The following is a 14,462-nucleotide window of genomic DNA, read 5'->3' on the forward strand; positions in this document are numbered from 1 at the left end:
ACCTACTGTCATAGATGGCATTGAAGTTATGCAGAGCATTTTGGGTAAATACTCCAGGCCTCTAACAGCTAAACCTACTGTGATGATGGCATTGAAGTTATGCAGATAAATGGGATAAATACTCCAGGCTAAACCTACTGTGATGATGGCATTGAAGTTATGCAGAGCATTTTGGGTAAATACTCCAGGCCTCTAACAGCTAAACCTACTGTGATGATGGCATTGAAGTTATGCAGATAAATGGGATAAATACTCCAGGCTAAACCTACTGTGATGATGGCATTGAAGTTATGCAGAGCATTTTGGGTAAATACTCCAGGCCTCTAACAGCTAAACCTACTGTGATGATGGCATTGAAGTTATGCAGATAAATGGGATAAATACTCCAGGCTAAACCTACTGTGATGATGGCATTGAAGTTATGCAGAGCATTTTGGGTAAATACTCCAGGCCTCTAACAGCTAAGCCTACTGTGATGATGGCATTGAAGTTATGCAGAGCATTTTGGGTAAATACTCCAGGCCTCTAACAGCTAAGCCTACTGTGATGATGGCATTGAAGTTATGCAGAGCATTTTGGGTAAATACTCCAGGCCTCTAACAGCTAAACCTACTGTGATGATGGCATTGAAGTTATGCAGAGCATTTTGGGTAAATACTCCAGGCCTCTAACAGCTAAGCCTACTGTGATGATGGCATTGAAGTTATGCAGAGCATTTTGGTAAATACTCAGGCCTCTAACAGCTAAGCCTACTGTGATGATGGCATTGAAGTTATGCAGAGCATTTTGGGTAAATACTCCAGGCCTCTAACAGCTAAGCCTACTGTGATGATGGCATTGAAGTTATGCAGAGCATTTTGGGTAAATACTCCAGGCCTCTAACAGCTAAACCTACTGTGATGATGGCATTGAAGTTATGCAGAGCATTTTGGGTAAATACTCCAGGCCTCTAACAGCTAAGCCTACTGTGATGATGGCATTGAAGTTATGCAGAGCATTTTGGGTAAATACTCCAGGCCTCTAACAGCTAAACCTACTGTGATGATGGCATTGAAGTTATGCAGAGCATTTTGGGTAAATACTCCAGGCCTCTAACAGCTAAGCCTACTGTGATGATGGCATTGAAGTTATGCAGAGCATTTTGGGTAAATACTCCAGGCCTCTAACAGCTAAACCTACTGTGATGATGGCATTGAAGTTATGCAGAGCATTTTGGGTAAATACTCCAGGCCTCTAACAGCTAAACCTACTGTGATGATGGCATTGAAGTTATGCAGAGCATTTTGGGTAAATACTCCAGGCCTCTAACAGCTAAAGCCTACTGTGATGATGGCATTGAAGTTATGCAGAGCATTTTGGGTAAATACTCCAGGCCTCTAACAGCTAAACCTACTGTGATGATGGCATTGAAGTTATGCAGAGCATTTTGGGTAAATACTCCAGGCCTCTAACAGCTAAGCCTACTGTGATGATGGCATTGAAGTTATGCAGAGCATTTTGGGTAAATACTCCAGGCCTCTAACAGCTAAGCCTACTGTGATGATGGCATTGAAGTTATGCAGAGCATTTTGGGTAAATACTCCAGGCCTCTAACAGCTAAGCCTACTGTGATGATGGCATTGAAGTTATGCAGAGCATTTTGGGTAAATACTCCAGGCCTCTAACAGCTAAACCTACTGTGATGATGGCATTGAAGTTATGCAGAGCATTTTGGGTAAATACTCCAGGCCTCTAACAGCTAAGCCTACTGTGATGATGGCATTGAAGTTATGCAGAGCATTTTGGGTAAATACTCCAGGCCTCTAACAGCTAAGCCTACTGTGATGATGGCATTGAAGTTATGCAGAGCATTTTGGGTAAATACTCCAGGCCTCTAACAGCTAAACCTACTGTGATGATGGCATTGAAGTTATGCAGAGCATTTTGGGTAAATACTCCAGGCCTCTAACAGCTAAGCCTACTGTGATGATGGCATTGAAGCTGGGATTAACATTTTGGAGCATCCTAGGCAACTTGCAAGAACTCTTTTTCAACATTGAAAATATGTGTTCAGTGAGCGTAGACGAAGCACAGGAGGAGGGCTGATTCAACTGGCATTTGGAGAGGGATCTTACAAGCAAGTTCCGTGAGGAACGAGAGACTGCTGAGGAGGTTCAACACAGCGTCAAGGAGGCTGCAAATCTTTTGAATCTGGGTACGAACAGGCAGCCTAACTTGCAATTTCTCGAGACGGTTATGAATTGTCCATGTTTGTAAAGCGATGCAGTAGCCTGTATTCTTGTGGCAAGACAGCCGTGCTGCAAACACATTGTGTGTAATTGTACTATTATCCATCCTGTATTATCAGCAAGCGAATATAGTCGTACCCCCCTTCGTCATTTCTAATGCACCCTTTTGCCAAGTTAATCCTGCCGCCTCGGTAGTCATTTTGTTACACTCTTTTACAAAAACATTGGTAGGAACAGCCTTGATTACATTCTCTTTCTCTGTGTCTCATTAATAGTGCCAGAAGTTTTCCCCGACCAAGTGACTAGGAAAAGCCCTGGGTCCTAGACCAAGTGACCAGGAAAAGCCCTGGGTCCTAGACCAAGTGACCAGGAAAAGCCCTGGGTCCTAGACCAAGTGACCAGGAAAAGCCCTGGGTCCTAGACCAAGTGACCAGGAAAAGCCCTGGGTCCTAGACCAAGTGACCAGGAAAAGCCCTGGGTCCTAGACCAAGTGACCAGGAAAAGCCCTGGGTCCTAGACCAAGTGACCAGGAAAAGCCCTGGGTCCTAGACCAAGTGACCAGGAAAAGCCCTGGGTCCTAGACCAAGTGACTAGGAAAAGCCCTGGGTCCTAGACCAAGTGACTAGGAAAAGCCCTGGGTCCTAGACCAAGTGACCAGGAAAAGCCCTGGGTCCTAGACCAAGTGACCAGGAAAAGCCCTGGGTCCTAGACCAGGTGACCAGGAAAAGTTCTGAGAAATTCTTATCATATCCACTAGAGGGCGGTGCTGAGCCCCATCACATATTTCAGCGGTAATTCATATCATATCCACTAGAAGGCGGTGCTGAGGCCCCATCCCAGCCCATATCAGGGAGTTAGAATAGACAGTCTACCTGAGTTCCTCGGCTCTCTGATTCTGCTCCTCTTCCAGCTCCAGCCTCATGCACTCCTCTCTTTCCTCCCGCTCCTGCTGCCTCCTCCTCTCCTCCTCTTTCTCCTTCCTCTTCCTCTCCACCTCTAGTCGGCGACGCTCTGCCTTCTCAGCCAACACATTCTTCTGTTGCTCCATATGGGCTGCTGCCTCTCCTCTGTTCTTGTCCTTATTACCCACAGATCATGTATAATGTAGTGAATTCAAGGGTAGCACCGACCAGGACTCAAACCCGGGTCCCTGTACCCATCAGTCCAACAACTTAACCGTTACGCCCAGAGGTCTGAACCTCTGTACGAAGTCGCTAGGTGTTGTACTGAGGTCACTACTATATCAAAATAACATTGGGTAAAAACAATGTTGAGATATTACATTTTACTCTAGGGGCCCTAGTTAATAGTAGTGCACTATATAGTGAATAAGGGGCCATTTCCCATGCAGACTATGTCCTCCATACTCACAGTACTGATGCTGGCGTCAGATATGACTAGATTTAACGGTTGTGTTTCTGCTGTCATGACAACCGAGCAGGATGACAGTTGGTCATGAGAGGACCGTCGTTGTCCGCATGGTAAAACCTCGTCCTTACAGGAGTTAGATCTGTGTGAACTCTGACCTGACTGCCCATTGGATGAGGAGCTCCTGAAGACAAAAAGGAATTCAGCAACTCTTGGAAAACAGTGGAAGTGTTTACAGAGCTGTGATTGGATAAAACCAACCCACCTGTTTACAGAGCTGTGATTGGATAAAACCAACCCACCTGTTTACAGAGCTATGATGGGATAAAACCAACCCATCTGTTTACAGAGCTGTGATTGGATAAAACCAACCCACCTGTTTACAGTGCTGTGATGGGATCTCGGGGATTGGACGAGGTCACTATGTTCCTCTTCATGTGTGTTTAGTGCAGCACTATCGTCTTCGGTGTCCTTCACATCTCCATCAGGACTCAGAGCAGATGGAGACGTTTCAGATAAGCCTTTAGTCTCTTTGGTGTTCTTCGTCCTCTCCACGTCCACGTGGCCTTTAGTCTCTTTGGTGTTCTTCGTCCTCTCCACGTCCACGTGGCCTTTAGTCTCTTTGGTCTTCTTCGTCCTCTCCACGTCCACGTGGCCTTTAGGTTTTCCTATAAGACAGGGAGGGAATCAGTGGAGATGGGTCTCAAACACCATGTCTGCATCCCAAATGGCACCCTATTCCCTATATAGTGCACTACTGTTGACCAGAGCCCTATCGTAGCCTATTCCCTATATAGTGCACTACTGTTGACCAGGGCCCTAAGGCACCCTATTCCCTATATAGTGCACTACTGTTGACCAGGGCCCTATCGTAGACTATTCCCTATATAGTGCATTACTTTAGACCAGGGCCCTAAGGCACCCTATTCCCTATATAGTGCACTACACTAGACCAGGACCTACAGGGAATATGGTGCAATTTGGGATATCAGCTCCATTCAACAGGTCATCTTGACAGAGATAGATACTCACCGACAACAAACTCAGCTTGATCTTTGACCCGGTCCTTTTTCTTCTTCCTCAAGACCTTCCCCGCCTCCTTGGAGAGGACTTCCTGGTTCTGCTCCTGCCCTTCATTCACTTTTCTCTTTTTCTGGAAAACAGGAATGACAGCAATGAAGCTCCACCTAGGTTTTTATTAAACTACAGTATTATGTGTTGGATACAGGCCGGGGGGGGTTATTAAACTATGGTTTTACGTGTTGGATACAGGGGGGGGGGGGGGTTATTAAACTACAGTATTATGTGTTGGATACAGGCCGGGGGGGGTTATTAAACTACAGTATTATGTGTTGGATACAGGGGGGGGGTTATTAAACTACAGTATTATGTGTTGGATACAGGCGGGGGGGGGGGGGTTATTAAACTACAGTATTATGTGTTGGATACAGGGGGGTTATTAAACTACAGTATTATGTGTTGGATACAGGGGGGTTATTAAACTACAGTATTATGTGTTGGATACAGGGGGGGGTTATTAAACTACAGTATTATGTGTTGGATACGGGGGGGGGGGGGGTTATTAAACTACAGTATTATGTGTTGGATACAGGGGGGGTTATTAAACTACAGTATTATGTGTTGATACAGGGGGGGGGGGTTATTAAACTACAGTATTATGTGTTGGATACAGGGGGGTTATTAAACTACAGTATTATGTGTTGATACAGGGGGGTTATTAAACTACAGTATTATGTGTTGGATACAGGGGGTTATTAAACTACAGTATTATGTGTTGATACAGGGGGGGGGGGGTTATTAAACTACAGTATTATGTGTTGGATACAGGGGGGGGGTATTAAACTACAGTATTATGTGTTGATACAGGGGGGTTATTAAACTACAGTATTATGTGTTGGATACAGGGGGGTTATTAAACTACAGTATTATGTGTTGGATACAGGGGGGGTTATTAAACTACAGTATTATGTGTTGGATACAGGGGGGGTTATTAAACTACAGTATTATGTGTTGGATACAGGGGGGGTATTAAACTACAGTATTATGTGTTGATACAGGGGGGGTTATTAAACTACAGTATTATGTGTTGGATACAGGGGGGTTATTAAACTACAGTATTATGTGTTGGATACAGGGGGGGTTATTAAACTACAGTATTATGTGTTGGATACAGGGGGGGGGGTTATTAAACTACAGTATTATGTGTTGGATACAGGGGGGGTTATTAAACTACAGTATTATGTGTTGGATACAGGGGGGTTATTAAACTACAGTATTATGTGTTGGATACAGGGGGGTTATTAAACTACAGTATTATGTGTTGGATACAGGGGGGGTTATTAAACTACAGTATTATGTGTTGGATACAGGGGGGGGGGGGTTATTAAACTACAGTATTATGTGTTGGATACAGGGGGGGTATTAAACTACAGTATTATGTGTTGGATACAGGGGGGGGTTATTAATACAGGGGGTTATTAAACTACAGTATTATGTGTTGGATACAGGGGGGGTTATTAAACTACAGTATTATGTGTTGGATACAGGGGGGTTATTAAACTACAGTATTATGTGTTGGATACAGGGGGGGGGTTATTAAACTACAGTATTATGTGTTGGATACAGGGGGGGTTATTAAACTACAGTATTATGTGTTGGATACAGGCCGGGGGGTGTGGGGGGGGGTTATTAAACTACAGTATTATGTGTTGGATACAGGGGGGTTATTAAACTACAGTATTATGTGTTGATACAGGGGGTTATTAAACTACAGTATTATGTGTTGGATACAGGGGGGTTATTAAACTACAGTATTATGTGTTGGGGGGGGTTATTAAACTACAGTATTATGTGTTGGATACAGGGGGGGGGTTATTAAACTACAGTATTATGTGTTGGATACAGGGGGGTTATTAAACTACAGTATTATGTGTTGGATACAGGGGGTTATTAAACTACAGTATTATGTGTTGGATACAGGGGGGTTATTAAACTACAGTATTATGTGTTGGATACAGGGGGGTTATTAAACTACAGTATTATGTGTTGGATACAGGGGGGGTTATTAAACTACAGTATTATGTGTTGGATACAGGGGGTTATTAAACTACAGTATTATGTGTTGGATACAGGGGGGTTATTAAACTACAGTATTATGTGTTGGATACAGGGGGGGGGTTATTAAACTACAGTATTATGTGTTGGATACAGGGGGGTTATTAAACTACAGTATTATGTGTTGGATACAGGGGGGGTTATTAAACTACAGTATTATGTGTTGGATACAGGGGGGTTATTAAACTACAGTATTATGTGTTGGATACAGGGGGGTTATTAAACTACAGTATTATGTGTTGGATACAGGGGGGGGGGGTTATTAAACTACAGTATTATGTGTTGGATACAGGGGGGGTTATTAAACTACAGTATTATGTGTTGGATACAGGGGGGTTATTAAACTACAGTATTATGTGTTGGATACAGGGGGGTTATTAAACTACAGTATTATGTGTTGGATACAGGGGGGTTATTAAACTACAGTATTATGTGTTGGATACAGGGGGGGGTTATTAAACTACAGTATTATGTGTTGGATACAGGGGGGTTATTAAACTACAGTATTATGTGTTGGATACAGGGGGGGGGGTTATTAAACTACAGTATTATGTGTTGGATACAGGGGGGGTTATTAAACTACAGTATTATGTGTTGGATACAGGGGGGTTATTAAACTACAGTATTATGTGTTGGATACAGGGGGGGTTATTAAACTACAGTATTATGTGTTGGATACAGGGGGGGGGTTATTAAACTACAGTATTATGTGTTGGATACAGGGGGGGGTTATTAAACTACAGTATTATGTGTTGGATACAGGGGGGTTATTAAACTACAGTATTATGTGTTGGATACAGGGGGGTTATTAAACTACAGTATTATGTGTTGGATACAGGGGGGTTATTAAACTACAGTATTATGTGTTGGATACAGGGGGGGTTATTAAACTACAGTATTATGTGTTGGATACAGGGGGGTTATTAAACTACAGTATTATGTGTTGGATGGGGGGGTTATTAAACTACAGTATTATGTGTTGGATACAGGGGGGTTATTAAACTACAGTATTATGTGTTGGATACAGGGGGGTTATTAAACTACAGTATTATGTGTTGGATACAGGGGGGTTATTAAACTACAGTATTATGTGTTGGATACAGGGGGGTTATTAAACTACAGTATTATGTGTTGGATACAGGGGGGTTATTAAACTACAGTATTATGTGTTGGATACAGGGGGGTTATTAAACTACAGTATTATGTGTTGGATACAGGGGGGTTATTAAACTACAGTATTATGTGTTGGATACAGGGGGGGGGGTTATTAAACTACAGTATTATGTGTTGGATACAGGGGGGTTATTAAACTACAGTATTATGTGTTGGATACAGGGGGGTTATTAAACTACAGTATTATGTGTTGGATACAGGGGGGGTTATTAAACTACAGTATTATGTGTTGGATACAGGGGGGTTATTAAACTACAGTATTATGTGTTGGATACAGGGGGGTTATTAAACTACAGTATTATGTGTTGGATACAGGGGGGTTATTAAACTACAGTATTATGTGTTGGATACAGGGGGGTTATTAAACTACAGTATTATGTGTTGGATACAGGGGGGGTTATTAAACTACAGTATTATGTGTTGGATACAGGGGGGTTATTAAACTACAGTATTATGTGTTGGATACAGGGGGGGGTTATTAAACTACAGTATTATGTGTTGGATACAGGGGGGGGTTATTAAACTACAGTATTATGTGTTGGATACAGGGGGGTTATTAAACTACAGTATTATGTGTTGGATACAGGGGGGTTATTAAACTACAGTATTATGTGTTGGATACAGGGGGGTTATTAAACTACAGTATTATGTGTTGGATACAGGGGGGTTATTAAACTACAGTATTATGTGTTGGATACAGGGGGGGGTTATTAAACTACAGTATTATGTGTTGGATACAGGGGGGTTATTAAACTACAGTATTATGTGTTGGATACAGGGGGGTTATTAAACTACAGTATTATGTGTTGGATACAGGGGGGGGTTATTAAACTACAGTATTATGTGTTGGATACAGGGGGGTTATTAAACTACAGTATTATGTGTTGGATACAGGGGGGGGTTATTAAACTACAGTATTATGTGTTGGATACAGGGGGGGGGGTTATTAAACTACAGTATTATGTGTTGGATACAGGGGGGGTTATTAAACTACAGTATTATGTGTTGGATACAGGGGGGGGTTATTAAACTACAGTATTATGTGTTGGATACAGGGGGGGTTATTAAACTACAGTATTATGTGTTGGATACAGGGGGGGGTTATTAAACTACAGTATTATGTGTTGGATACAGGGGGGTTATTAAACTACAGTATTATGTGTTGGATACAGGGGGGGTATTAAACTACAGTATTATGTGTTGGATACAGGGGGGTTATTAAACTACAGTATTATGTGTTGGATACAGGGGGGTTATTAAACTACAGTATTATGTGTTGGATACAGGGGGGTTATTAAACTACAGTATTATGTGTTGGATACAGGGGGGGTTATTAAACTACAGTATTATGTGTTGGATACAGGGGGGTTATTAAACTACAGTATTATGTGTTGGATACAGGGGGGTTATTAAACTACAGTATTATGTGTTGGATACAGGGGGGGGTTATTAAACTACAGTATTATGTGTTGGATACAGGGGGGGGGTTATTAAACTACAGTATTATGTGTTGGATACAGGGGGGTTATTAAACTACAGTATTATGTGTTGGATACAGGGGGGGTTATTAAACTACAGTATTATGTGTTGGATACAGGGGGGTTATTAAACTACAGTATTATGTGTTGGATACAGGGGGGGGTTATTAAACTACAGTATTATGTGTTGGATACAGGGGGGTTATTAAACTACAGTATTATGCGTTGATGTTGGATACAGTAGTATGTGTTGGGGGGTTATTAAACTACAGTATTATGTGTTGGATACAGGGGGGTTATTAAACTACAGTATTATGTGTTGGATACAGGGGGGTTATTAAACTACAGTATTATGTGTTGGATACAGGGGGGGGTTATTAAACTACAGTATTATGTGTTGGATACAGGGGGGGGGGGGGGTTATTAAACTACAGTATTATGTGTTGATACAGGGGGGGGTTATTAAACTACAGTATTATGTGTTGATACAGGGGGGTTATTAAACTACAGTATTATGTGTTGGATACGGGGGGGGTTATTAAACTACAGTATTATGTGTTGGATACAGGGGGGTTATTAAACTACAGTATTATGTGTTGGATACAGGGGGGGTTATTAAACTACAGTATTATGTGTTGGATACAGGGGGGTTATTAAACTACAGTATTATGTGTTGGATACAGGGGGGTTATTAAACTACAGTATTATGTGTTGGATACAGGGGGGTTATTAAACTACAGTATTATGTGTTGGATACAGGGGGGTATTAAACTACAGTATTATGTGTTGATACAAGGGGGGGGGGGGGGGGGGGGGGGGGTTATTAAACTACAGTATTATGTGTTGGATACAGGGGGGTTATTAAACTACAGTATTATGTGTTGATACAGGGGGGTTATTAAACTACAGTATTATGTGTTGGATACAGGGGGGGTTATTAAACTACAGTATTATGTGTTGGATACAGGGGGGTTATTAAACTACAGTATTATGTGTTGGATACAGGGGGGTTATTAAACTACAGTATTATGTGTTGGATACAGGGGGGTTATTAAACTACAGTATTATGTGTTGGATACAGGGGGGTTATTAAACTACAGTATTATGTGTTGGATACAGGGGGGTTATTAAACTACAGTATTATGTGTTGGATACAGGGGGGTTATTAAACTACAGTATTATGTGTTGGATACAGGGGGGTTATTAAACTACAGTATTATGTGTTGGATACAGGGGGGTTATTAAACTACAGTATTATGTGTTGGATACAGGGGGGTTATTAAACTACAGTATTATGTGTTGGATACAGGGGGGGGATATTAAACTACAGTATTATGTGTTGGATACAGAGGGGGGGGGTTATTAAACTACAGTATTATGTGTTGGATACAGGGGGGTTATTAAACTACAGTATTATGTGTTGGATACAGGGGGGGGGGTTATTAAACTACAGTATTATGTGTTGGATACAGGGGGGTTATTAAACTACAGTATTATGTGTTGGATACAGGGGGGGGGTTATTAAACTACAGTATTATGTGTTGGATACAGGGGGGTTATTAAACTACAGTATTATGTGTTGGATACAGGGGGGTTATTAAACTACAGTATTATGTGTTGGATACAGGGGGGGATATTAAACTACAGTATTATGTGTTGGATACAGGGGGGGGGGGGTTATTAAACTACAGTATTATGTGTTGGATACAGGGGGTTATTAAACTACAGTATTATGTGTTGGATACAGGGGGGGTTATTAAACTACAGTATTATGTGTTGGATACAGGGGGGTTATTAAACTACAGTATTATGTGTTGGATACAGGCCGGGGGGGGGGGGGTATTAAACTACAGTATTATGTGTTGGATACAGGGGGGTTATTAAACTACAGTATTATGTGTTGGATACAGGGGGGTTATTAAACTACAGTATTATGTGTTGGATACAGGGGGGGGGTTATTAAACTACAGTATTATGTGTTGGATACAGGGGGGGGTTATTAAACTACAGTATTATGTGTTGATACAGGGGGGTTATTAAACTACAGTATTATGTGTTGGATACAGGGGGGATATTAAACTACAGTATTATGTGTTGATACAGGGGGGTTATTAAACTACAGTATTATGTGTTGGATACAGGGGGGTTATTAAACTACAGTATTATGTGTTGGATACAGGGGGGTTATTAAACTACAGTATTATGTGTTGGATACAGGGGGGGGGGTTATTAAACTACAGTATTATGTGTTGATACAGGGGGGTTATTAAACTACAGTATTATGTGTTGGATACAGGGGGGTATTAAACTACAGTATTATGTGTTGATACAGGGGGGGTTTATTAAACTACAGTATTATGTGTTGATACAGGGGGTGTTATTAAACTACAGTATTATGTGTTGGATACAGGGGGGGTTATTAAACCACAGTATTATGTGTTGGATACAGGGGGGGGGGGTATTAAACTACAGTATTATGTGTTAAATACAGGGGGGTAATTAAACTACAGTATTATGTGTTGGATACAGGGGGGTATTAAACTACAGTATTATGTGTTGATACAGGGGGGTTATTAAACTACAGTATTATGTGTTGGATACAGGGGGGTATTAAACTACAGTATTATGTGTTGATACAGGGGGGTTATTAAACTACAGTATTATGTGTTGGATACAGGGGGGTTATTAAACTACAGTATTATGTGTTGGATACAGGGGGGGGTTATTAAACTACAGTATTATGTGTTGATACAGGGGGGTTATTAAACTACAGTATTATGTGTTGGATACAGGGGGGTTATTAAACTACAGTATTATGTGTTGGATACAGGGGGGGTATTAAACTACAGTATTATGTGTTGGATACAGGGGGGTTATTAAACTACAGTATTATGTGTTGGATACAGGGGGGTTATTAAACTACAGTATTATGTGTTGGATACAGGCCGGGGGGGGGGGGGTTATTAAACTACAGTATTATGTGTTGATACAGGGGGGTTATTAAACTACAGTATTATGTGTTGGATACAGGGGGGTTATTAAACTACAGTATTATGTGTTGTACAGGGGGGTTAGTAAACTACAGTATTATGTGTTGGATACAGGGGGGTTATTAAACTACAGTATTATGTGTTGGATACAGGGGGGGGGGGGTTATTAAACTACAGTATTATGTGTTGGATACAGGGGGGGGGGGTTATTAAACTACAGTATTATGTGTTGGATACAGCGGGGGGGGGTTATTAAACTACAGTATTATGTGTTGGATACAGGGGGGTTATTAAACTACAGTATTATGTGTTGGATACAGGGGGGTATTAAACTACAGTATTATGTGTTGGATACAGGCGGGGGGGGGGTTATTAAACTACAGTATTATGTGTTGCTACAGGGGGGGTTATTAAACTACAGTATTATGTGTTGGATACAAGGGGGGGGTTATTAAACTACAGTATTATGTTTTGGATACAGGGGGGGTATTAAACTACAGTATTATGTGTTGGATACAGGGGGGGTTATTAAACTACATTATTATGTGTTGGATACAGGGGGGGGTTATTAAACTACAGTATTATGTGCTGGATACAGGGGGGTTATTAAACTACAGTATTATGTGCTGGATGCAGGGGGGTTATTATTATTATGTGTTGGTACAGGGGGGGGTTATTAAACTACAGTATTATGTGTTGGATACAGGGGGGTTATTAAACTACAGTATTATGTGCTGGATACGGGGGGGGGTTATTAAACTACAGTATTATGTGTTGGATACAGGGGGGGGGGTTATTAAACTACAGTATTATGTGTTGGATACAGGGGGGTTATTAAACTACAGTATTATGTGTTGGATACAGGGGAGGGGGGGTATTAAACTACAGTATTATGTGTTGGATACAGGGGGGGTATTAAACTACAGTATTATGTGTTGATACAGGGGGGTATTAAACTACAGTATTATTGTTGGATACAGGGGGGTTATTAAACTATGGTATTATGTGTTGGATACAGGGGGGGGCATTATTAAACTATGGTATTATGTGTTGGATACAGGGGGGGGGTTATTAAACTATGGTATTATGTGTTGGATACAGGGGGGTTATTAAACTACGGTATTATGTGTTGGATACAGGGGGGTTATTAAACTACAGTATTATGTGTTGGATACAGGGGGGTTATTAAACTACAGTATTATGTGTTGGATACAGGGGGATATTAAACTACAGTATTATGTGTTGATACAGGGGGTATTAAACTACAGTAGTATGTGTTGGATACAGGGGGGTTATTAAACTACAGTATTATGCGTTGATACAGGGGGGTTATTAAACTACAGTAGTATGTGTTGATACAGGGGGGTTATTAAACTACAGTATTATGTGTTGGATACAGGGGGTATTAAACTACAGTATTATGTGTTGGATACAGGGGGGGGTATTAAACTACAGTATTATGTGTTGGATACAGGGGGGTTATTAAACTACAGTATTATGTGTTGATACAGGGGGGGGGGTTATTAAACTACAGTAGTATGTGTTGATACAGGGGGTTATTAAACTACAGTATTATGTGTTGGATACAGGGGGGTATTAAACTACAGTATTATGTTGTTGATACAGGGGGGGGTTTATTAAACTACAGTATTATGTGTTGATACAGGGGGTAATTAAACTACAGTATTATGTGTTGGATACAGGGGGGGGGTTATTAAACTACAGTATTATGTGTTGGATACAGGGGGGTTATTAAACTACAGTATTATGTGTTGGATACAGGGGGGTTATTAAACTACAGTATTATGTGTTGGATACAGGGGGGTTATTAAACTACAGTATTATGTGTTGGATACAGGGGGGGTAATAAACTACAGTATTATGTGTTGGATACAGGGGGGGTATTAAACTACAGTATTATGTGTTGATACAGGGGGGGGGTTATTAAACTACAGTATTATGTGTTGATACAGGGGGGTTATTAAACTACAGTATTATGTGTTGGATACAGGGGGGGGGTTATTAAACTACAGTATTATGTGTTGATAACAGGGGGTTATTAAACTACAGTATTATGTGTTGGATACAGG

The 14,462-nt window shown here is 41.2% G+C and overlaps 1 protein-coding gene across 2 annotated transcripts in view; it reads right to left on the reverse strand.

Annotated features, from left to right (window-relative positions):
- The window catches only part of LOC135521087 (uncharacterized protein KIAA2012-like), a 99,325-nt gene that overhangs the window by 17,408 nt on the left and 67,455 nt on the right, over positions 1–14,462 (reverse strand). For both annotated transcript variants that reach the window (XM_064947032.1, XM_064947031.1), the window contains exons 14-17: positions 4,629–4,749; positions 3,973–4,264; positions 3,600–3,780; positions 3,101–3,306 (exon numbers count right to left, since the gene is read on the reverse strand). In XM_064947032.1, coding sequence (XP_064803104.1) covers positions 3,101–3,306; positions 3,600–3,780; positions 3,973–4,264; positions 4,629–4,749 — 800 coding nt within the window. The remainder of the gene's footprint in view (positions 1–3,100; positions 3,307–3,599; positions 3,781–3,972; positions 4,265–4,628; positions 4,750–14,462) is intronic.

This window comes from Oncorhynchus masou, chromosome 29 (assembly GCF_036934945.1).
Source record: "Oncorhynchus masou masou isolate Uvic2021 chromosome 29, UVic_Omas_1.1, whole genome shotgun sequence".
Classification (NCBI taxonomy): Eukaryota; Metazoa; Chordata; class Actinopteri; order Salmoniformes; family Salmonidae; genus Oncorhynchus; species Oncorhynchus masou.